The sequence below is a fragment of the Electrophorus electricus genome, chromosome 19 (genome assembly GCF_041902795.1).
Source record: "Electrophorus electricus isolate QZ-2024a chromosome 19, ASM4190279v1, whole genome shotgun sequence".
Classification (NCBI taxonomy): Eukaryota; Metazoa; Chordata; class Actinopteri; order Gymnotiformes; family Gymnotidae; genus Electrophorus; species Electrophorus electricus.
The window spans coordinates 13,407,495-13,430,983 of NC_137515.1; the positions used below are offsets into that span (position 1 = coordinate 13,407,495).

At 42.5% G+C, this 23,489-nt stretch overlaps 3 protein-coding genes across 6 annotated transcripts; 2 read left to right on the forward strand and 1 right to left on the reverse strand.

Annotated features, from left to right (window-relative positions):
• On the forward strand, positions 1-9,208 carry phax (phosphorylated adaptor for RNA export). Of its 2 annotated transcripts, none has more exons than XM_081702278.1 (5): positions 1-153; positions 726-1,336; positions 1,502-1,622; positions 2,028-2,111; positions 8,889-9,208. In XM_081702278.1, the coding sequence occupies exons 1-5, from the start codon at positions 46-48 to the stop codon at positions 8,925-8,927; spliced, it is 963 nt and encodes a 320-aa protein (XP_081558404.1). In that variant the 5' UTR covers positions 1-45; the 3' UTR covers positions 8,928-9,208. The 2 variants fall into 2 exon arrangements, with proteins under 2 accessions (XP_081558404.1, XP_026884272.2); XM_027028471.3 differs by lacking the exon at positions 8,889-9,208 and adding an exon at positions 2,358-4,754.
• Positions 5,011-11,645, reverse strand: LOC113589015 (la-related protein 6-like). Its single transcript, XM_027028459.3, has 4 exons — positions 9,447-11,645; positions 6,767-7,008; positions 6,424-6,622; positions 5,011-6,102 (listed from the first exon to the last, which is right to left on the reverse strand). The coding sequence occupies exons 2-4, from the start codon at positions 6,787-6,789 to the stop codon at positions 5,092-5,094; spliced, it is 1,233 nt and encodes a 410-aa protein (XP_026884260.2). The 5' UTR covers positions 6,790-7,008; positions 9,447-11,645; the 3' UTR covers positions 5,011-5,091.
• Positions 11,633-23,342, forward strand: lmnb1 (lamin B1). Of its 3 annotated transcripts, none has more exons than XM_027028470.3 (12): positions 11,633-11,656; positions 11,975-12,353; positions 17,463-17,619; positions 17,801-17,926; positions 18,670-18,840; positions 19,546-19,671; positions 20,293-20,513; positions 20,768-20,993; positions 21,167-21,271; positions 21,395-21,514; positions 21,735-21,839; positions 22,130-23,342. In XM_027028470.3, exons 2-12 carry the CDS (start codon positions 11,989-11,991, stop codon positions 22,169-22,171), a joined length of 1,764 nt encoding a protein of 587 aa, XP_026884271.2. In that variant the 5' UTR covers positions 11,633-11,656; positions 11,975-11,988; the 3' UTR covers positions 22,172-23,342. The 3 variants fall into 3 exon arrangements, with proteins under 3 accessions (XP_026884271.2, XP_081558402.1, XP_081558401.1); XM_081702276.1 differs by having other exon boundaries at positions 11,643-11,651; XM_081702275.1 differs by lacking the exon at positions 11,633-11,656 and having other exon boundaries at positions 11,725-12,353.
• Positions 23,343-23,489: the final 147 nt, after the last annotated feature.

Here is a 23,489-nt window from a genome sequence, read left to right on the forward strand (position 1 = left end):
GGAACGTCGAACGCACCGAATACGCTTAACTTCCGAGTAGAAGAAATGGCGGGTGATAGCAACAGAGACACAATGGAGGATCTGGAAGATGGAGAAATAACTGGTTCAGATTCGGAATCCGACATGCTGTCAACGTCAGATGACCGACACCCAGTAAGAACATTTATTTAGTCTATTCGGTTCGAGCTGTGTATAACTTAGAGCTGACCGGCCTTTAGCTTGCTATTAAACTTAAATGATCCTACGCTACCTGGATAGCTGGATAGCTGTCTGGCTAGTTAACGATCAGGCGTAGTTCGGTAGCTGCTTGTTTGCGGGCATGGCTGTGTTGCTCTCAGTCTTCTGCTCTCAGCCCTATCGTGTTAACCAAGGCTAGTCAAGTCCAACCCGACCTGATCGGCTAGCTAGCAAGACACCCTAGTTAGTTAGTAGGCTAGCATTAGTTGATTCCACTCGTTTAATCGCAACGTTAGTACATCTGAAGGGATGCTGCGTTATGCATACAAGTTTGATTCGCAACTTGTCAGTCATGTGTTACTGGATTTGTACTGATGTCCTGACTGCATAGTTGTGGCGTGTTAAAAATGCTGTTTCAAATATTTACTCGTCCTTATTAACTGTGGTACGAAAATGCATAAATCAAAAGCATGCCTATATGAAATGAAGACAATGTTAGCTTTGTAAAAAAAATAAATAAATTAATAAATGTTTCAATTGATCAATAGATGCCCTCTCAAGGAGCCTTTTCAAGTCAGTGTTTCCAAAGCCGAGGCTCTCCACAGACAGCCCCGCCTGTCAACAGCTACCGTAGCTCCATCAGGACCGACTCCAGCGAAAGTGACTCGGACTCCGAGGAAGAGGCTGCGCTGTGGAGGCGAAAGCGCCAGAAGTGCTCCAACATTCCGGCGCCTTTACCTCCGGCCTCTTTCCGAGGCCCCGGTGCCACGGCGGGGCCCCTGGGCCGTAAGGTGAATAACATCTGGGGCTCTGTGGTGCAGGAGCAGAGTCAGGAGGCTGTGGCAGCCGAGTTGGGTGTCATGGGCGTGGAGGGAGGCATCAGCATGAACAGCCGCCAGAGTGAGACGTACAACTACATCCTGGCGCGCAAGATGATGGAAAAGGAGAGGCAGGAACAGGGAACGGAAGCCATGCTGGACAGCCAGCTGGAGGAGTATATGCAGCACGGAGCACAGGAAGAAATGAGTGACGGCCATCTTAAGAGAAAGCGGGCAGTCAAGGAGAGGCTGGGGCCTAGAGCCGAGATGGACGTTAAGGGGCGATATGAGATTACTCAGGACGACCCCGAAGACAGAGTGGTTGATGAAATAGCTCACAGGTGAGAAAGGAGACACTGAAACTCTAGAGGAGTTTGTTTGTTATTGCTGCCACTGGGGCAGCCAGTAAAGCTTTTCATCAATGGTGATGCAGTGCATTTCACTTTGTTCAGTTTACCATACTGTGCCACTGAATGATTAATTGCTTTTCTTATTGCTTTTGAAAGGTTAATGGAGCCAAAAAAGGAATTAATAGAGCGTGTGGTGAAGGTGATTGGCATAAAGAAAGCAATAGAGCTTCTGTCAGAAACTGCAACTATTGAACAAAATGGAGGTCTTTACACTGTGGTAAGGGCTCCTAAATTTTAATGGCTGTGCTCCTTAGATGAGACAAGTACTCCTTTACCTGTTTAGCAGCAAGGGTAGTTCTGTACTGCACTAAGGCAAGAGTGTTTAAGCATACGTTCAGTCAGTATTATTTTGTATGTACTGTAAAAGTATACTTCAGATTGGGATTAGATTCTATTAATCACAGTATAGACATCCAAATGTAACTAGTCTCGTGTTCCTGCAAAGATATATAGTACACTACACCGCCTTACCAGAAATATGTGCTTCACTAGTGCAGTTTCCACTAGCTGCCACTGAGGGGCAGCACTCTTACTTTGAACATTGATCTGTTTGATGTGCATTAGTCCTGATCTGGTATCTTTAACATGTAGACAAATATTGAAACAAGTTTTCATCTTGCAGGATGGTAGTAGAAGGCGGACCCCTGGAGGGGTGTATCTGAACCTGTTGAAGAACACTCCTAGTATTTCTCATGAAGAAGTCAAGGTAGGCTGCTGCTGCACAGACAACAAACCAAAGAATGTTGGGAATGTAGTGAGTGTTTAAAGAGGCCCAAGTACTGTGGTTTGGTCTTCGGCTTGTAACTTTGCAACTCAATGTTGGTTTAGTACAAAGAACATTACAGATAATCCTATGGTACTTTTGCAAAAATGTAATAAAAAAAAAACCACCATATTGTAGACCACTGTATCTACATTGCCTTGCTTTTGAAGTGAAAAGTTTGCTTTTTAGGAAATATTTTATGATGAGAACCAGAAAGAGTATAACAACAAAAAGGCAGCCAAAAAGCGGCGCAGACATATAGTGGCCAGGAAGATGAAGGAAGCCATCAACACATTAAACCTGCAGGAACATGACGATGTCTCACGGGAAACGTTCGCCAGCGACACCAATGAGGCCCTGGAATCACTCGAGGAGGTTCCTGAGGACCAGCCGGAGCCTGCGCTGGGCACAGAGGACAGTCCTGTTGTTTACAGCTCCGCTGACCTGGAAGTCTTCTGATGCATATGGCTGTGCCCCATTTGTGACTGTTTTGTTGAGGTGACAAATCTGCTGTGTCTTTGTTCGAAAGCCCATGGACAGTGTGTTCGGTGATACAGCTTGAATAGACTGGCTTTCAGTTAAGATGCATTTGTTTGACTTGCTCCCTGGTTCAGGGGCAAAGGGGGAATTGATAACAGGGCAATCAATCATTTCTTTCACGTTCTCCTCAATAGATTGCGTGCAGTTGGACAAGACTGCACTGTACCAAGATGAACATCAACAACTAGCATCTTGTTAGTAATTGTGTGGAGCACAGAGGTGTTCCACAGTTAATGAGTTTGGCAATCGAATGTTCCTTTTTCAATGCAGTAACATCTGTCTATTGATAGCCTTATACAATGTGCTGTTTTAGAAAAGCCTGTTGCAAGAGTGCATGTTTTACTTGCTCTCTGATTTCACATTATTATTCTTGGTTTTAAATGACCATGCAGGTTTCCTATAAATTCAGTATAGTCCTTCAAAACCCTATGTCTTCAAAACCCTATGTTTGACTTTTGTCTAGAAAAACTGCTCTTTCTCAGAGGACAGAGAGACGTTTAAAGATTTGTGTGGGCAATTTTTAAAAAGTTTTTTTCACAGTAACCTGGTTTGTGTGTTACTAGACAAGGAGCACGTCCATTCATAGCCATTTCTCAAGTTTGTACTCTATAGTATTACAGTGACATTAGGAAGAAATTCTACATAAAGTTACAGTCTGACTATGTCCTATTCTTGGTGAAAATTGATGCTTTGAGAACATTACACTTGATCTGCATTCTGTAGACTACCCATAACGCTAACAACTGAATACATTGTGTTTCACAAATGTTTATCATGAACACTGAATGTAGTGATGGGAAAATATTAATATTTTTTTAATGGTGACGATGATGGTGAACATGAATCATAGGTTTGCTACAGAATACTGATCCTTTGATACCAAGTCATGAAACGATAGTTCTACTAGAAATCACTTTATTAAATGCTTGTGAAATATGGATGCTATGAACTGATCTCAATTTAATCAGACGTTAATGATCTAATTTTCACACCTGGACAGAGCACGTAATGCACATTTCCTGATTTCTTATTTTAAGCAACGTATCATCTATACTGCCTGATGTTATTACATGAAAATCCATGATTAGTGTCTTTGCATCTTACACAGAAATGTCATCTTTCATGAAAAAACTCAGTCAAGTATTATCCATTGCTCAAAATCACAAGTCAAAAGGAATGTTTAGAACTCAGCAGTCAATGATTCGGTTTAACATGGTGGTTTTTCCTCCTTCGCGTCCTATAGCATATCACTAACATTTTCTGTATTTATAATCAGTAGAATCTCGCTTAATTATGCATTTTTATTTGACACTGCCACTGGCAAAAAAAAATTTTTTAAAGAAAACAAAACAATTTGTTATGGATAACTGAGCGGTTTGCATTTTGTTTAAATGTTAGGACTGGCTCATGGTGCTTCTCAGATAGCCAGATGAGACAGAACCTCTTCACCGTCTCAAGTGCAACTCTGAAAAGTTGTCATGGCGACATTCAGGGTAATATGTCCAAATTAGGCTGTTATTGTGACAGCCATTTAGGGGTATAGAATCGCCCACGGTTAGAGAATCCTGAGGCCATGGTGGTTATTTGTGACAAGGCTCACAATCAAAAAGAGACAGAAGCTCGTCTGTCTTTCTCAGAACTCACAAGTTGAACTCAAGTTTACCAGTTGAACTTCTTGACTATTTCTGTAGGCAGTCATCCATTTTTGATTGTTTTACTGACACTGTATAAACATATGCCCCTAACTGGCCGCCTTATTGTCAGGTAAACCTTATAAGTGCATTATTATAGGTGTTCAGTTACACACTGTTGCCATGCACTGTTTATTATGCATCCACCATCAGACCACCAGGACCACTGATGACCAGGTGGTAGACCAATCTCAATGTCGCAATATCACTGCTGGGTTGAAAGTGATATACCAGCCAAAAAAATCCAGTGGTCAAAAGCATACTACTGATGAACATAAAGTGCATAGCCAATAGATATACTACACTTGCTATGTATACACCAAAAATGAGTTTTTAATAAAGTGGATGGACAGTGTATATGGCTGTGGGTTTTTATTTAGTTATTTGTTTAAACTCAGTCGAAGTAGCTGTGATAAGTGACTGTATGACATTGCTATGCATTTGTCGGCATAGTTTTAGAGTATAACTGAGAGACCATGAGAGTCCCTGGAAAAACGCTGGCAGACATATTTTAATAATGTATAAGAGATGTAAACAAACAAACGATTTGTGCTTGAAATTCAGTGTGTCTGTAGGAGAGCTGATTGCATGGCAGTGATGCAGAGTCTAAACACAGTGAATGCTCCTTTAATTATTTAGTTTTACAAGTAGACATCAAACCATGACAAAGCCAATAGCTGAACTACTGGTATTTATATTTTGATAGACTGATGAAATCGTCTCCCAGCTATGATGGTATGGAAACCTCTGCTGCCGTCTGGACCGTACGGCAGACGGAGTACTCCAGATGGCACTGGGTCTCCATTTAGGCCTCTTTTTTCACTTGACTGGCTATATTTGTGGATCCCCTCCAAAGGAAGGTGTTGGGTGGTGGTAGACTTGCGTTTCTGCACCCAAGGGCTTCCGAAATAGACTCTGCAATCAAGGGAGAGATCGGGGTTGCGCCGTCCAAGCTCTGGGCTTGTGTCTGGACTTTGCGCGAGTTCAGAGACTAAAAGAGGAGACACCCGGGAACCCGGCGGAGGAGCACGAGCAGCCCGGTGGCTGAAGCGCGGGCTGCCGCACACCTGCCCCGAACCGAAGCGGCGGATACGCAGCGGCGAGGAGGTGGCAAACTCGGACTCGGAGGAGCTGCACGCTGAGGACTCATGGCTGCGGACCTGCAGCTGCTCCGTGCGCTGGTACAGAATGCAGTTGCCCTTACTTGCGCCATTGCCTTCGGCACAGCTGACGCCCACCTCCCCAGCCTTCTTCTTGGAGGCCTTCCCCACCAGGAGCACCCTTGGCCCTCCTTCAGATTGGGAGAGCTGGTGGTAAGCCCGGCCGGCACCTTCCAGGTCCTCGTATTCCACCAGCACGCTCTCCTCCGTGAGAAGTTCCACGTACCTGCAGCCATACTTCTGGAGCTCGGGCGGGAGCTCTCTCCCGGGCCGGTTCACCCGCACCGCCGTGATGGGGCCGAACGGTTCCAGAATGGCGATGGCGGTCTCCATAACACTCTTGCGATGTCTCGACTTGTCCACGGTCAAGGGCAGATCTGTGAAGTTCCACACCAGCAGGAGTCTGCTGGGCGCCTGAAACAAGACAGACTCTGGCACTGGCTCTAATCTGCGCACTTTATTTCCTTCCTCATTTACCTCCAGCTTTGAAGAATGACGTAGAGCGTGCGCTGTGACGCGCCAGTCTTTGGTCAAGTGCTTTATCTGCCAACAGGTAAAATTAACAAGTCATTTACTGCTAGCCATGCATGTGAAACCAAAGGAATATGTAAGAAATATCTAAAATATTCAGTTTTAAAAAGAAAATATTTTGTTTTAATTTAAAACATGGTTATATGCTTGAAATTACACAAATGTGTATGGCACAGTTTTAAAAAACATTAATGTCCACAATTTAACTGAGTACATTTTATGGATAACTGAGCAATGTGCAAAAGTATTGCAAACGTAAAGTAAGAATGAATATTCTCATAACGCTACTAAAGAAACACAGACATCAGTTGAAGGAAGCAATTTTTTTTTTACCTTTTTAAAAGATGTCAGTAACTTAATATTGACATAGCCCATCTTATTTCGTCTTACGTGTTTTAAAAGGAAAGCATCCTTAGTCAGATTCTCATCAGAAAGGTAATGTTCAATCTGGGAGACTATACTTTGTATGAGACCAGCATCTAGCGGTAGCCAGTCAATGTCTTCAGCATTCTCGTGGGAAAACGTGAAACATCTGAAGAGGGCAAAAGGATCCAATTATATGAATAATTATAATATATTATAATTAGAATTAGAATAATATTTACATGCAATTATATGACTAACGGAAATTCTTCACAATTATCTAAGCAATGCGAGAAATGAAAGGAGAGCATACTTATCGTTTTTAGCACCATCCATTCTGTGTTCTGATTAAGAGGTAGCGGGCTTTGTGGCTCGGGCTTTCACTGCTGTCCCTCTCATCGCTGACAGTTGGAAAATGCTTAATTATAATCCTCAGGGCTTGAATAGCCTGCACTCTGCTCACCTGCTTTCAACGTTTTACTTTAGTGTTAGAAATCTGCTGGTTACTCCCACACCACTGACACGGTCTTTCAGCATCCAGCCAATCGATAGCGTCTACAAAGACAATGCTGTAATGTGGTATTTCCATTTCAGGATATTTCCACTCAGTGACATCACATAAGGGCCCAAAAAGCTGCACTCTTGACAAAAATAGTTTTTTGAAGTAGATTATTAGTTTACCCTAAAATAAAACCTAACCTGCAGTACACTCCATCCAAGGGAGAAAACTGGCAGGCAGTAATGTACTTGAATACAAACAAATGCAACTGCATAATAAAGAAAATTATCAACTCCCTGGTCATTTGATAAACACAAACAATTTAATGCAAAAATGAATAATTTGGTCTCATTTTTTATTGAAATTTTAACAATTTAGTCTTAATGTGCTAAAAATAAAGACTCTAGAGTACTCTGCTTTATTATCAAAGTGTTTCTTTGGTAATTGTTAAAGATGCACAACCTTCTTAGCACTTGATTCTAAAGGAATTAAAAACTATGAATGTTTTCAATGCTTTTGATGTGCTTGGCAGTCACATGGCTGGTCCCAGCAACAGACTAGTAAATAACAAGCCTGTGCAATGCACGGCAGAAATGAACAAGATTTTCCTGGCCTCCCAGCGTGACACTTCCTGGTTTAGCACTATGCAACATTCCACAGCTCTTGCTTACTCGACATTAAATGGGGTTCAGCACCCACCCACCCACACCGTTTTTAAACTGACAGTGAAATTATACTATACTTTGTCTATACTCTTCCACCTCTTCCTCTGACATTTAAGAGCACACATTTCAGCGTGTTACTCACAAATAGACAGGAGAGCTGCTGTGGAACGTGTTGGGCAACTGCTCAAGGGACTGGGAGCATGTGAATCTGTAAATGGTGTACTGGGATGCCTGGCTATGGAGACTGGGATGCCTGGCTATGGAGACTGGGATGCCTGGCTATGGAGACTGGGAGCACTGGCTATGGAGACTGGGATGCATTGGCTATGGAGACTGGGATGCATTGGCTATGGAGACTGGGATGCATTGGCTATGGAGACTGGGATGCATTGGCTATGGAGACTGGGATGCATTGGCTATGGAGACTGGGATGCATTGGCTATGGAGACTGGGATGCATTGGCTATGGAGACTGGGATGCATTGGCTATGGAGACTGGGATGCATTGGCTATGGAGACTGGGATGCATTGGCTATGGAGACTGGGATGCATTGGCTATGGAGACTGGGATGCATTGGCTATGGAGACTGGGATGCCTGGCTATGGAGACTGGGATGCCTGGCTATGGAGACTGGGATGCCTGGCTATGGAGACTGGGATGCATGGCTATGGAGACTGGGATGCCTGGCTATGGAGACTGGGATGCATGGCTATGGAGACTGGGAGCACTGGCTATGGAGACTGGGATGCCTGGCTATGGAGATTGGGATGCCTGGCTATGGAGACTGGGATGCATGGCTATGGAGACTGGGATGCCTGGCTATGGAGACTAGGAAGACTGGCTATGGAGACCGACATACAGACACACTGACTACCAGTGCTGACATGCCTTTGAGCACTTCAACTCATCCTACATGCGTTGGGGATACTACACCCACACCCACACACACACACACACACAGTTGCAACCTACAGTTGAGAGAAAAGGTTTGTGAAGTTTCTGTATGAATGTCACTTAAAATATGATCTTATCATGAAAGTCATATTGGTAACTAATTTGAAATAATACACAATGCAGTGCCATATCTTCATTAAAAAGGCTTACTCAGGTAAGTGGTGATTAGAATTAAGTAAACACTTAGATAATAATGTTCTAATCACTGGCAGTAACTTTAACCAAACAATATAGCCAGTAGTTAGGAGGAATCTGGGTATATTTCTTAATACAAAACTTTCATTTTATGCCTAATTTTGGAATGTCTTGCTTTGCAGCCTGTTTCAGATCATGCTACAGCATTTCACTGGGACTAAGGTCAACACTTTTTCTGTGTGTGCTACTTTGTGGATGATTTACTCCCGTGTTTTGGATTACTGTCACGCTGCATGACTGAATTTATTTCAAGTTTTAGACCACAGACAGATGCCGTGGCATTCAGCTGTAGGATTCCCTCATATAGTTTGGAATTCACTGGCCTTTTCAATGACAGTAAGCCAACCAGGCCCCCAAGGCAGCAAAAGCACCATCACACCATCATATTCCCCCCATGCTTCAAAATTTAGGTTTAGATCTTTGGTGGTATACAGTGTTCTTCAAATAACGTCACAAACCCACAGAAGAACAGGGGGTAACTTTTCACATTTTGTTCCAGGAAAGAGGAAAGAAAAGTTCAGTAAATATCAACATGTTTTTGCCAGTTTACTCTTTTGTGGGACCTCACCACAATCCAAACACTTTACATTCTATACTGCCCCCAGTCCTGTTCTGTAGTACTAGACACTGACGTATCTGAGAAAGATGTCTGATCCGAATAACAGATACCTTGAACTCACCAGCACAACATAACCACCGGGTTCCACAATACATAGTCATTGCTCAGGATTGGCTGGTATGCTGATTTAGAAGGAGTCTGTGGAGGCTGAACTCAAAAAGACAAAACGAAAGAAGATGACCTATTGCACACATATACAATGCACTGACCTATTTTAAGAATAATTAATGTGATCACATACAGTGATGAATTTGACTGTGCTTGTCATATTATTCAAGATGCATTACAGTCTCCAAATGCATATTGCTCCATTAAGTTGTCATCTGATCACACTTGTAATATCTTTTCATTATAACTCATTTGTAAACAAAGTGAATAGGGTGTTCTTTCTTATAACATGCTTTTTATTTAATAGTAGATTGAGCACAAGAATATCTGATGTGTTATAGATGGTAATACCTGAGATCAAACATGCTTAATATATTTATATATTTCATTATGTTTATATATTGCATTTCAATTAGACTATATGAAAAGATATTATTATATTAATGTTTTGATATTTTATCAATTAGATAAAAACATTATACAACTCATTAACAGACTGTTTCAAAAAATATACACATATCAAAATTATTTCACCTACAAGAGGGTGTGCTTTATCACCATTATTGTTTTGCCTTTCACTGAGCCGTTTGCTTCCTCCATCCGACAGGGTAATAAAATCTCAGGTATTCAGTCGAAGAAATACCACCATAAAATCAGTTTATATACAGATGATGTTTTACTACATATTACTAATCATTCATAGTTCCTCCCATCAGTTCATAATCTGATAAACAATTATAGCAAGGTGCCTGGATACTCTATCAACAGGCTGAAATCTGAGCTTGTACCTCTAAATAAATTCATCCAGGATGTCTAAGTCTGGGACATACCATCCAAACATTCCGCACAATCCATTAAATACCTTGGTATTCACACTTGCTCAAACCTAAATGATCTATATAAACTCAACTATGTCTCCTTACTGCAAGAAATAAAAGATTACCCTTATCTTTAATTGGCCAAATATCAACAATTAAAATAAATAATCTTAAAATTAACTACTTTTTTATGACCCGTGCCACCCCAACTTCAGGCTGTGTTTTTCCTCTTTGTGCAAATACAAAGCTCTATTGGAAGCAGCAAAAGTCTTGAATGAAATTATCTACCCTCCAGCCTATGTCTCTTGGATGACTTGGAGTGCCACATTTTTATTAATATTTCTTATATCAGCAACTGCTTTGCATTACGTACTGGACAAGTGCCACAAACCAACCATGGTTAGATATCGAGGACAGACATTAACAGCATTACCTTCAAAGACAAAAGGTACATAAATACAACACACAACCTTAAATGCAAAATCCTATGATAAAAATTAAAATCTTTAATCATAGCCATCTCCCTCTGATCAAAGCCCTTATGGAATAATCCTATGTTGCTAATAAACAGTAAACCCTCCATATTTCCAGGTTGGACTCAAGAGGAGCGATTTACCTGCCAGTTATTGTCTGATGGCTTGATACATACATTGCAAACTAGACACACAGGCATCTTTCATAACCTCATTACAGTAGACCTAACATACTACAAGTTTATAATCTGGCAGTCTGTAGCAGACTAGTGTTCTGGACACATGTTTTATCCTGAACGTAGAAGGAAAAAAACTTTTCAATGGAGAAGCCAATGACAGTGGTGAATGTGTCTTAATCTGGAGGCAAACAAACTGTCCTTTAAATTATGCCATGGTTATTGTAGCACTAATACCAGTACCAACGATACTAATAAACTTAGTTATATTAAAAGCTTTTTATTTATATTTCTTTACATTATGGTTGCGGAAGAGTAAATTAAAACATATCTTTTAGGTCATAATAATGGGCTAATCAAAATTGAGATTAAAATTTTAAAAAATACTTTTCAGTTGGTGGATCTTCTACAAATTGTCAAATTCACAGTCCAGTAAAAAAAAAAAATAAAATAAAAAAATAAAAATAAAAAAAAGGGAAAACTTTGGGTATGGTTTCTAAGTCAAATACCACGTGTTATTGGCGCACAGCAAACTGCATTCCGCTTATTTTGAATTTAGTCTCGGGCTCTCAGTTAAAAACGGCTCGTTTCATTGACGTTGCCTATTGGTTTGCTGGAGTCACGTGACTAGCGAATCCTGACGAGCGGCCATATTAGTCAAACCCATTCTTTCATTCGGCTGGAACACAAAGTAAGGTATAGACATGAGATTTGTGGTTTTTAAACCGTTTTTCTCCTGTTAGGTTTTGCATCATTAATGCGCTGCCTTTTATGTAATATTAAATTAAGATTAACTGTGTGCATTCATATTTATTTTAAAGAAAAATATGCTGTAGTAAGCTCTTATTTAATAATTACTGTATGTGACCATTCTCGTAAGATAGATGGCTAACGTCGTTTTTATCTTGATACTACATATTTAGTGCTCTCGAATATTTTTTTTCCAACGTTAAACACATTTATATAGGTTAGTTCAGCGCAAACCTAATCATATCATTCCTAATTTTATTTTAGCTTGTTGTGTTACAATGGCGACTGCAACTTCTACCCCGGCCGGCCAAAGAATGAGCACCCGCGCGACCGGCGGCAGCACTCCTCTGAGCCCCAGGAGGATAACAAGACTGCAAGAAAAGGAGGAGCTGAGCAACCTGAATGACCGCTTGGCCGTTTATATCGATAAGGTTCGGAGCCTCGAGTCCGAGAACAGCGTGCTTTACCTGCAGATATCCGAGAAGGAGGAGGTCAGGAGCCGAGAGCTGTCCGGTTTGAAGACGCTGTACGAGTCCGAGCTCGCCGACGCGAGGAGGTCTCTCGATGATACTGCCAAGGACCGCGCAAGGCTGCAGATTGAACTGGGAAAGCTCAAGACCGAGCATGACCAGTTACTCCAGAAGTAAGTTGCGTGTCTCTTTGTATCGTGGCCGATTGATCCAGCCTATTTGAACGAAGCGCTGGCTTAATCACTAGATACGCTGGCACCATGTGCGCTCCGTACGGCGACGTTTGAACAATGGCCCGCCAGTTGTAACCTGTCATGAATGGTCGGGGTACATTTGTATCCAACAAATATTAAAAGTATTTTTGTTATCCGTCTGCCCAGGTCTGCACCTTGTTCAGTCTAGTGAGACGGCTTATTTCAGTTGAAAAACTTTTGTATACAATTACACACGCACGAACTGTTGGTTAATAGTAATCGTCTTTGAATGTCATTGCAATCGCGGGTTTTGAAGGCATACTGCGTTTGGCGCTAGTGTAAAATATTACTAATGGGCATCCGGATGTGTATGTCTGAAGTTTGGACTTCAAGTGCCACACCTTTTTTGGGGATTGGGGGAGGGTAACCACAGCCGCTTAGCACTAGTGCGCCATTCCCATGCATATGTATGGTATGCGTAGGGTTCATGCCAGTACCGCGTACTTTTACATTTCTTTTGTGGAAAGTGAAATCTGCAGGTAGTCTGTATTGTCTAACTCGCGACTTTGTGCAGGACTACTTTACGACCATATAGTGTCTTATCTAGGTAGCGATAAGTAAGTTTGTTTTTGACTCTCCCGAAACAGTATCTTACCCTCCTGAAGCGCGAGTTATGTATATTTTTTCTTTCTTCCAGACGGTTGGACAAACTGGAGTATACTGAATCTCATTTTACACCATCTGTGTCGAGCTGTATAAAATCTGTCCCACCGCACGTCAGTGAATTATCGCGTGGGGTTCAGTCACTTTGTTTTTCCTTTCATAACGTGGTTACGTCATATCAACCCACAGCAGTTGATCACTGGATGGACATGACGTCGTAAGATCCTCATAGGCGTGTTGATGACGTTGCCGGCTGGCTCCGCCCACATGCTTTGCGCTGGTGTCTGTGGCACATTAGAGGGGACGCGGTCCCGAGTGCCTGGTTACCTTAGATTTCTTGACCGCGTTTTCATAATTAATCGCATTCATTGCCCATACTTATCGTAGAAGCTCTTGTGGGGTTTTTTGTTTGTTTTTTAATAAATTTATTTATTTTTATTTATTTATTTTTATAATGAAAGAAAGTGATTAGTCTTGGACACATGCTCAACAATAATTATCTTAAGATGACTAAATATTTTTGTTTGATATTTTACAACTCAAAGCATTGCTCATGGTTGAATATGTCTGCACTCTTCAAAAAGTTTTAAGGATTATCCCACCACCAATATCTTTGAATAATGGCCCTGGTAATGCTATACTTTAAGCTTTGTAAGTCCAACTAAAATCTGTTTTAAAAACTATAAATATAATTTTAAATGGGACACTTTCAAATGATTAGTAATACTTTGATTAGTACTTTTGGGATATGAATTTGTGGTCACATTGAGTTTGAGAAAGGTGCTATAATATTTATTACAGCAAGATACAAGCCTGCATTTATATACAGTGTTCTAGTTTGTACTTCATTTATCTTCCTCCACAGTTGATTTATATTAGCTTGGAGCACTGTGTTAAAATGTTTATTAAATCTGAACAAATGGTTAGATAGCAAAGTACATTTAAAACCACAGCCTGATGCTCCTAAGGGTTGTCCTTTTCATCTCCTTTACTTGGTATTTGGTTTTAACTTGATGGCAGTCTCCTAGAAGTATCAGCACAGTCAATGGTAAACAAGCAGTTACTTTAAGTTGCTCCAGTCGTTTGCCTCCTTAAAGCTTCTGCAAACTTGGTGGATTCTGGTATTCCTTTGGCTCTGATTGTGTCCCTTGGTTCTTTCACTTAATTTTACACATCTCTTTTAATTATGGTGTAGTATCTGGGGTTATGTGTAACATACTGAAGTATGAGAACTCATGGGTCTGTTCTGACTGTTCAGTATATACTCCAGAAAGGACAAAAATCTATGAATGGGTGTTGGGTCTGACAGGATGGAGGATCGTCCCCTTCCGCCTTCCTCTGTTTTCCCCTTATCCTGGACGTCTGCTATGTGTGCATCACCTAACTAGAATTATTCAGCTATTATGATCAGTCTGGCTGCTAAATGGCACTTTGGTCATGGAGAGAGAATTTGGAGGTTGAGCCCCAAGCAGTGCAAATAATGATGCATGTTGACTACTAGACTACTATGCCCATTATCAAGCTCCATTCAAATGCACATGCCTGGGGGGCCTGTTATCACAGAAATCTGTCTCTGGAATGAGATTTGGGTTATTGTCTTGTGCAATATGTCTGTGACAGTTTTCTGGTTTCCTTGTTAAAAAAAAAAAAAGTATAAAGCCTTTTTTTTTTAAATCAGTCGATGCCTAAGCTATAGGCAAAGATGTTGGCTGCATTCCTTACCTGTAAATGACTTAACATGTTAACAGTAGTAATCCAGTGTATACTTGTTAGATTGTAGGCATTTACTCAAGTTCTTTTAATGTAGTAGAAGTTTCTTATTTGTAATATCAGCTAAAGTTGTGTTCTGGCGCCTGTCTTTTATAGCCTTTGTTTCCATCTGTGTTTAATGGGTTATACTCCTGAGTTAAACAGGTGTGCCGATATATTACCATTGAACTTGTGCAAAAATCCCTAGTGAAAAATTCAATGGTCCTTTTAAAAAGCTCAGGAAATGTAAAGCCAGTCCTTTTTGTAATGTATTAGATGCTTAACTTGAATCAGTGCAAGTCACTTGACTGACTAGACCAAAATGCTCACTCTTGCCACCTGTTCTGAGAGTTGAATAGACTCCCTTTTACTTCTAACGGTCGTCTCTCTGTGTGCCGCGGTGTGCTCTTAGCCTGGATCTGTTGGTACAAGTATGTGGTGTTGGTGTCTCAACATTTCTCATAAATCACAAAGTCTTGTGTTTAAAACCAATGATGGGAAGAGAGTTAATTATATATGAGAAATGTTTGTAGGGAAGTAAACATGTGAAATCTCTGCTGAAGTGTATGTGAAGTAATGTCTTTCTCTGTGTGGCTTGATGAACATTAACATATTTATTTGCATTTCTGTTGATAGTTTTCATGCTTCTTTTTAGGGCGTTAGAGAGCCGTTAATTGGCCTGTTTCTTGGTTGTGGGTTATCTAGTGTTGTGATGGTGCAGCCTCTCAATCTTTGAGTGAGGTGACAGCTGCAAAATGTTGATGCAGGTCTTCTTACTTGGCCAGCTGCTCACATTCAGTAGGAAACTGTCCCTTTGTCCAGGTCTTACAGTTGCAGGACATTTGTCACCAAAAGCTTTGCAGAGTTGTTGATCATTTATATACAAGCTAGCCACAGTCAGGGCATATTGCCCTGATCCAATTATCTGTGCATCTGTACTTTTCATGGCTTTGTCCTTTTTGTAATGAACTTCCTTTATATAAATGAGCTTTGGTCAGAAATGACAAAGGTGTGTGTGTGTGTGTGTGTGTGACAGTTTTAGCTCACTCATGACGGGGGGCCCTCAATTCCTTCTCTAAAACTTCCAGCCAACATGACACAGCTGTTTTTTTTTTTGTTTGTTTGTTTTTTTTAACAATGGTGCCAAGTATGTGTGAGTGATTGATTGATTGTCATGTTCAGAAGGTGGTATTTGTAACATAAGCATGTTCCATAAGCTAGATACATTAGTAAAATCCTTGTGCAGTGAGGTGTCTGTAGCCATTACAGAATTCTGTAGGGGTTCCTCATGATGTGAGGGCGTTAAACTGCCTAGTTATACACTTTCCAGTTCTTACAGAATTCCACACATGCATAATTAAACACACATTACCTTAAACACAGCTGAAACTTATTACTTTGTTGGCTTGCTTGGTTTGAACCCAAATGCTAAGGTGAACTCAAGTATGTAATCTTAAAGGTACTAGTGAGGAGACATGGCTTTACTCAGAAGTGTGATGCTGAAATGTGACTGTATGCAAAGTAGCATGAAACCTCCTTTAATTTGTGATGGTGCTAGTTAGAACACAGCTTTGTGATTGCTGATATTATTCTGCTAAATGTTTTCAGTGGAGTTGCACATGTATCCAATGCATGAAGACCCTGTGGTTGGTTGGTTTGTTTTGTTTTTTTTTTTTTTTAACAGCTATATATACTAGTAAATGTGACTATCTAGAAGAATGTACTAGAGCCTCTACTAAAATGTTTGCTTGAATACAGCAGTGCACAGACTTCAGTAACAGACCCAGTTTGCTCACATGGGCTATTCAGAAGTGGGAGTGCCACAAATGCCTAACGTGCAGTCCTCAATCGACCCTTAGATTAGGAGACTGTAAGATTTTTACGTGCATAACTTCGTAGTCTGTAGAAACCAACACTTCTTGATGGTTTTTGAATGGAGACTTCTGAGGTTGTTTTGTCTCTGATTACAGGAAGTCTTGTAACATTTGAGGCATTAACGAATGATAATTAAATTGGGTTAGCTGTGTTTATCCTATTTCATTCTTTATATGAAATTTAAGCTGTGTGAATGTTATCTGTTGTGCTATACATCTCCCACTCCCTCTCTCTGTAATGTGTGTACTTAAGTTTCTAGGAAAATGTAATGTTGGAAGATAACACTTAACACTTTTAAATGAAGGAGCGTAGCCATTTGATGCTTCCTTCTCTGTGAGAGAAGGTAAAAGTCCAGCCAGCAATGCTGCCAGTGTGAAACCAGGATTTGTTTTGGTTGGTTTGTGTGAATAAGTGAACCCCGACATTACCCTGTAGTGAGGAGCTGAGCTGATAACATTGACTGTGGCAGGCTGGCGTCTGTTCTGTGGTAATCTTTTCAGTGGGACACGCCCTTACTGGTTTCCATTGAATGATCACAGGCCCACCCTCTGAATATAATGCCACTCAACCATCCTGCTGAGCCTCCCTCGATATAATCAATTTGGAATCGGCACAAAGGGCCTTGTAGTCCGAGTCATCTGGGTTTCCACATTTGACCAGGTTCTCTACCCTCCCCCATAAAACCTAAGCAGGCTGGTGACTGTTGGTTTTGTTTAGCAAGCTACCCCCTTACCAGAAAGGTGCATGTGTGCACTCCTGGCCTCTGGAGGTTGACGGTGAGCCTTGTGTTTGCGCTTGTAGCTATGCCAAGAAAGACACCGACCTGGCGGTTTCGCAGGCCCGGCTGAAGGACGTGGAGGCCCTGCTGAACACTAAGGAGGCCAGCCTCAACACTGCCCTCTCTGAGAAGAAAGGCCTGGAGGGCACACTGGCTGACATGCAAGCCCAGATACAAGAGGTATGCCTCTCTCTTTGTAACTCTGTCGTGTGTTGTAGTGCTTTTGTCCTGTCAGTTTCTGATTTAAGCTGATTTTAATGTTTGAAGTATTTAAGATGCTATGATATCACTGCCCATGATTGAGGGGCGGGGGGAGGTTCACATGGTGATTTGAGCTTTACTCCCATGTCATGGCCTCCAGCTGGAGGTGAGCCTGGCCTCTGCCAAGAAGCAGGTGGGTGAGGAGACTCTGCTGAGGGTGGACCTGGAGAATCGTTGCCAGAGCCTGGTGGAGGAGCTCGACTTTCGCAAGAACATGTTTGAGGAGGTAAGTGCCATGCTCTGCTTGCGGTTTTTCAGCTTGTAAATTTTATCAGAACCATCTCATGGAATACCTTCAGTAGTCATACTAATAAATCTTTTCCAAGTAATCCACATCTTAGTACTCTGAGAGGTCAGCAGGTTCAAAACAAGGGTGGAATGTGCTGAGCTGATGATGCTGAACTTAACCCTGTACCATAAGAAAAGGCTCAACAAGACCAGTGTCTTAACAATCATGGCAGTTACATGCTAGTGTCCTTTTTAACATGAAAATGTGAGTTCTGCTACTGGGTCCTCCCACCAAGGAGGGAGTCCTTCAGTGTTGAAAGCTGACAGATTGTAGTTCTTTGTTATTAGGAGGAAGACCCACCCTTCCCTCCTTTTTATATACTTAATTTGCTTTATTCAGTTAAATCCTTGTTTGTTTTCTGAATATGAAAATGAAAACAGTTGTAAGTTGAAACATGCTAGGCAGCAGCGTGAGCCATGGTCCATCCAACACGCCCTCATATCTCCCCACTTTATCAACTTCTGCAAGGTGCCCAGACGAGTGTATTCCCAACACAACAATCAGCGGTGGCACCAAACTCGATAGCAGCAGCAGGAAACAGTTATTCCCTTTTATCACTGAGTATTTCAGAAAGCACCGTCATCACTGCGTTGTTTTCTCACCGCTCTAACCCCAACGTTGACAGTGCCGAGGCTGCCCACGTGCTCACCAACCCCCCTCTCTTCTCGCCATGCCTGCAGGAAATTAAGGACACTCGGCGCAGGCACGAGACCAGGCTGGTGGAGGTGGACTCGGGTCGGCAGATGGAGTACGAGTTCAAGCTGGCCCAGGCCCTGTCCGAGATGCGCCAGCAGCATGACGACCAGGTCAAGCTCTACAAGGAGGAGATGGAGCAGACGTACATGGCCAAGGTGAAGCTCGCACCACCGACTTTGCAAGTGTGTTCTCATAGTGGCGGGATGGTGTAGAGCAGTCTTTTATGCCTTAGCCCCATGTGTAGTTTTAATGACATTTTAAGGGGTGTTTGCAGACTGCATGTGTAGAGCAGGACTGGTTGAAGCAGGGTGCAGGCTGAAATGAGGGTGCGCAACTCTTTCCTGAAAGTTGCAATGAATGGTTTATGAACACACACACACACACACACCCTACAAAAGTGTGAGCACTAGATATCTTTGTGGTGAGATTCAGTGAGATAACCCTGGAGTGAAATCACTGTGGGATTTTCAAGTAGAAACTGAATGGGTTTTTGCATGTTGCATTATGCTACAGCAGAAGTAATGCATAAATATTTCACTTTGTTAAATTCTACTTGATGCACTAGAACGTCATGTTTACACAAGTAGTAATCTGCTTTGTACAGAGTTTCCAAATCTATGTCAAGATAACTGACAGATTTCCAAAAATCTCATTCGAAATGAGATCTGTGCAGTCACACATGACGCCTGCGATTCCTGTACATCTTCTCATCTCTCGCTCTCTGCATGCGTAGTCCAAAAGTGCAGCGTTTCCTCACAGCTGTCGAGTGGGCGGCCCCGCTCTTCAGTTCCTCTTTCTGGTGGCTTATTAGGCTCGAGGGAACAGATCTGTCAAAGCCGCTGTACTGTTGTGCTTTACAGCTGGAAAACGTGCGTCTGTCATCGGAGATGAACAGCAGCTCGGCCAGCATGGCGCGCGAGGAGCTGAGAGAATCTGTGCTGAGAGTGGAGAGCCTGGCCGCACAGCTGGCCAGCTTGCAGAAAGAGGTATGCCACTTCTCTCCGGGAGTGCGGGGGCAACCCATTTCGGAGACCAGGGTTTATGAAAATGGTCACCCTATGCTTTTATTGTTGGGCGTGTACTGTGCTGTGTTACAGGTATAAAAGCACTTAGCGACGTGTTTGTAGAGTTAAGGAGCCCTTGCCACACAATGCTGAGGCTTGAGTTACTATTTTTAGAACTTCCTGCTTGGTATGTACATCTGAAGGTTGGGTGCTATCTAGCTAATATACTTCTGCCAGCAGTTGGTTTTGGAAGGTAGAACCTTGCCATTTGTTAGCTTGACTTCCAAGATGGGCTGGGAAGGGCTCCAGAATGTCACTACATGGTGCACTTACAGCTCCACTTGCACATAGCAAAGGTGCCCTGAAACATTTTGGCTTGTTGCATAGTTTGATTCATACCAGCTCTCTGTCTGGTCAGTATTGAAACTGCTGTGTTTGTCAGTTTGTTGTCTCTTCTCATTTTGGCAAGCTGCTTTCTCTCTCCTCTCATCCATGGAAGAGAGACATTTCCCTAAGATTCTGCTCCGGACCCCCCTCCCCCCCCCCCGGCCTCTGTCTCTCTCCTTTCTGTCTGAATGCCTGTGTGTGTGTCTGTGTGTGTAGGCTCGAAGCTGGCAGGAGCGCATCAGTGAGCTGGAGGCGGCCCTGTCCCACGAGAAGGACGTGAGCCGCAGGATGCTGGCGGACAAGGAGCGCGAGATCGCTGAGATTCGGGCCAAGATGCAGCAGCAGCTGGACGAGTATGAGCAGCTGCTGGACGTCAAGCTGGCCCTCGACATGGAGATCAGCGCCTACAGGAAGCTGCTGGAGGGAGAGGAAGAGAGGTCTGAGATGCGTGTGTGTGCGCTCACATGCACAATATATGTACACGCTTGCATTTATATGCAACATGTCAGTAAAGAGAAGGGTAACTAACTGGCCACACTTCTGCCAGATGCAGAGAGCTTTGCCATCCAATCCCACCATCTTACACAGTTCATTCTTTTGTCTTTATACGTTTGCCTTTATTTATTTAGCTTTTTTTTCCCCCCCCTGGCTGCCTTCTCTCTGTCTGTCTCTCTCTCTCTCTCTCTCTCAGGTTGAAGCTGTCCCCCAGCCCATCGTCTCGCGTGACAGTGTCACGGGCCTCGTCCAGCCGCAGCGTGCGCACCACCCGCGGGAAGCGGAAGCGCGTGGACGTGGAGGAGTCGGAGGCCAGCAGCAGTGTTAGCATCGCCCATTCAGCCTCCGCCACTGGCAACGTGTGCGTTGACGAGCTCGATGTGGATGGCAAATTTATCCGATTGCACAACACGTCTGAGCAGGTGAGATCCGGTGGCGAAAAGCCTTTTCGCCTTTGGTACATTCTGCTTTTGACTGAAGTGTTATTGTGCTGGGATCTGTTGATTAAACTTGTCTTTTGTGTGCCAAAGTCATTCCCTGTAGATACTGCATTTAGGCTTTGTAAGACTAACATACAATGCATGGGCTTTGTTAGGACCAGCCTATGGTGGGATTTGAGATGACCAGAACTATTGGAGATGTTTCTGCTACCTACAAGTTCACTCCCAAATATCTCCTCAAAGCTGGTCAGAAAGTCACTGTAAGTCCTCACTGTGTGTGTGTGTGTGTGTGTGTGTGTGTGTGTGTGTGTGTGCCTGTGTGTGTAAGTGTAATATAATTTCCATGGTGACTTTCTGAGTATATGCTGTCTGCTTTTTGGAAGATCTGGGCATCCAATGCAGGGGTGAGCGCCAGCCCTCCCACTGACCTCATCTGGAAGAACCAGAGCTCCTGGGGCACAGGAGAAAACGTAAAAGTGGTCCTAACCAATCCCCAGGGAGAGGTAAGGCCCAACGAGCTTTTACTAAAGTGCTGACAGATTTGGACAACTGTAAGCATCTTGTGTAGGGTGCCATTTCCCTTTTTAGTTCACAGCTTTGCTAGTGGTATTGATGATGGCGCTGATGGGCTTCCAAAATGTAATTCCCAGGGTGTCCAGCAGATGATGGTATAGTATAGAGTTCTTGTGACTGTCCCTCAAAAGTGCTGTCCTCCTTTTGCAGGAAGTGGCTGTAAGGAGTACAGTATACAAGACTGCCACAGTAGAGGAGGAGGAAGAGTATGATGAGGGAGTCGAAGTTGTTGAGGAAGAGCTTTTCCACCAGCAGGTTAGATGCTACCTTTCACTATTAGTGTGCTGGGCAGTAACGCAAGTGGCGGCACAAGGGGCTCTGTTTTGTTCAGTATGCCTTAAATTCTAGGCTGTAGCTTCTTACTGCAGGTTCCCCTTGATATTTGGGGAAATGTTTTCTTGCCTGATGGAGTATTTGCTATGCAATTGTATTGCTGTGCTCTGATTCACACAGTGGCATTTTCTTCCAATTTCATCATGGTTTTTTCGAGATAGCGTTGACTGTAAGGGAGAGAGTGAAACCCTGTGTGTGGCTGATCTTTGCAGGGCGATCCACGGGCTACCAAGAAAGGTTGCTCAATCATGTGACCACAGCATGAAACGCTGTCACCCTGCTCCTTCACTACAGCCAGTCTCACCTGCCAACTTTACAAACACCTCAGAACTATTTTTATATCACTAGTGTATTATAAACTGAGTGAAGTCTCTTTTTTTTTCTTTTTTTCTTTTTTTCCCCCCCCCCTTAGTTTTAAATGATTGTAAACTGAGTTTTTGTATGTGAAGTCATAAAATGACACTTGCTTTGTATGAACCAAATGTTTGTGTGATCAGTGGAGGACTGAGGGCTCAGGCAGTTGGCCAGCTTATTGCAAAATCACCCTGTCCTCCAGGTGCTGTCATTTTTACCTTTTATGTACATCTCCATTTTCTTTTTTTAAGGATAGCATTTTAGTCCTGTTTATAGAAAAGTAACAATTTTGTACTAGTTTTCTAGTTTTTAGCTGGAGAGGTTGTTGCATATTTCACAGTATAGACAGACATGACTGGGGGGGGGGGGGTTTAAAAAAAAAAAAAGTTTAATCACTTTTGAAGAGTGAACTGCCATGTGCACACAGCCTCGTTGGTGTTTTGTCAGGGCTATCACCATCATGCAGGACCCTGCGCTGCACTACGGGGGGGTCAGTCTAGTCTCTGACAATCGTCAGATAAATAGCAGTAACAATTGGGCAGACTTTCCTTAGCTGATTCTTGCTGTAAACCCCTCAGTATTATTGTGCTGACTAACAACGTTCAGCTGTGTTTGTTGTGCTGTTTTTCCATCATTAGTATTGTATACAACTCATGCCTCTCCAGCCTGGAGGGCTACTGTTTTGAGTCACTGAACATACCAGTATACACTGAGAATAACTCCCTACAAATGTTAAATTGATAAGTTCGAGCCATTACAATGAAGCTAGAGTAATGATCTCCTTGAGCCACTGTACTACCAGCCGTTTATGTATGCACTATATAAATTGGCCATGAAGTATGTTTTGGTGATCTGAGACAATAATCTGCTTATGCAGCCATGTATCTGTCAAGTATGGAATAATTTACCTCTGATTGATTGAATTGTCCTTTTTGTCCATCTTATCTGACTAGTCTTATGCCTACATTTTGATTTCATTTTTTCTTAGAATTGTGGGTTGTCACTTGCATGCTTATTTTTGCTGTATCCTCTTTGAAACGTTCAATAAATTTTGTTGTATTTTCTATCTGGTCTGCCTTGTTAAGGTTTCTTTCCTCAACCTGGGTGTGTGGTAAAGTGACCTTGGGTTCCTTGAATGGTGCTATAACCTCATTCATTCACCTTTTATTACCCACTTCAGGATCAGCTCAAATTCTTTTCCTCTAAAAGTCTTGTTAC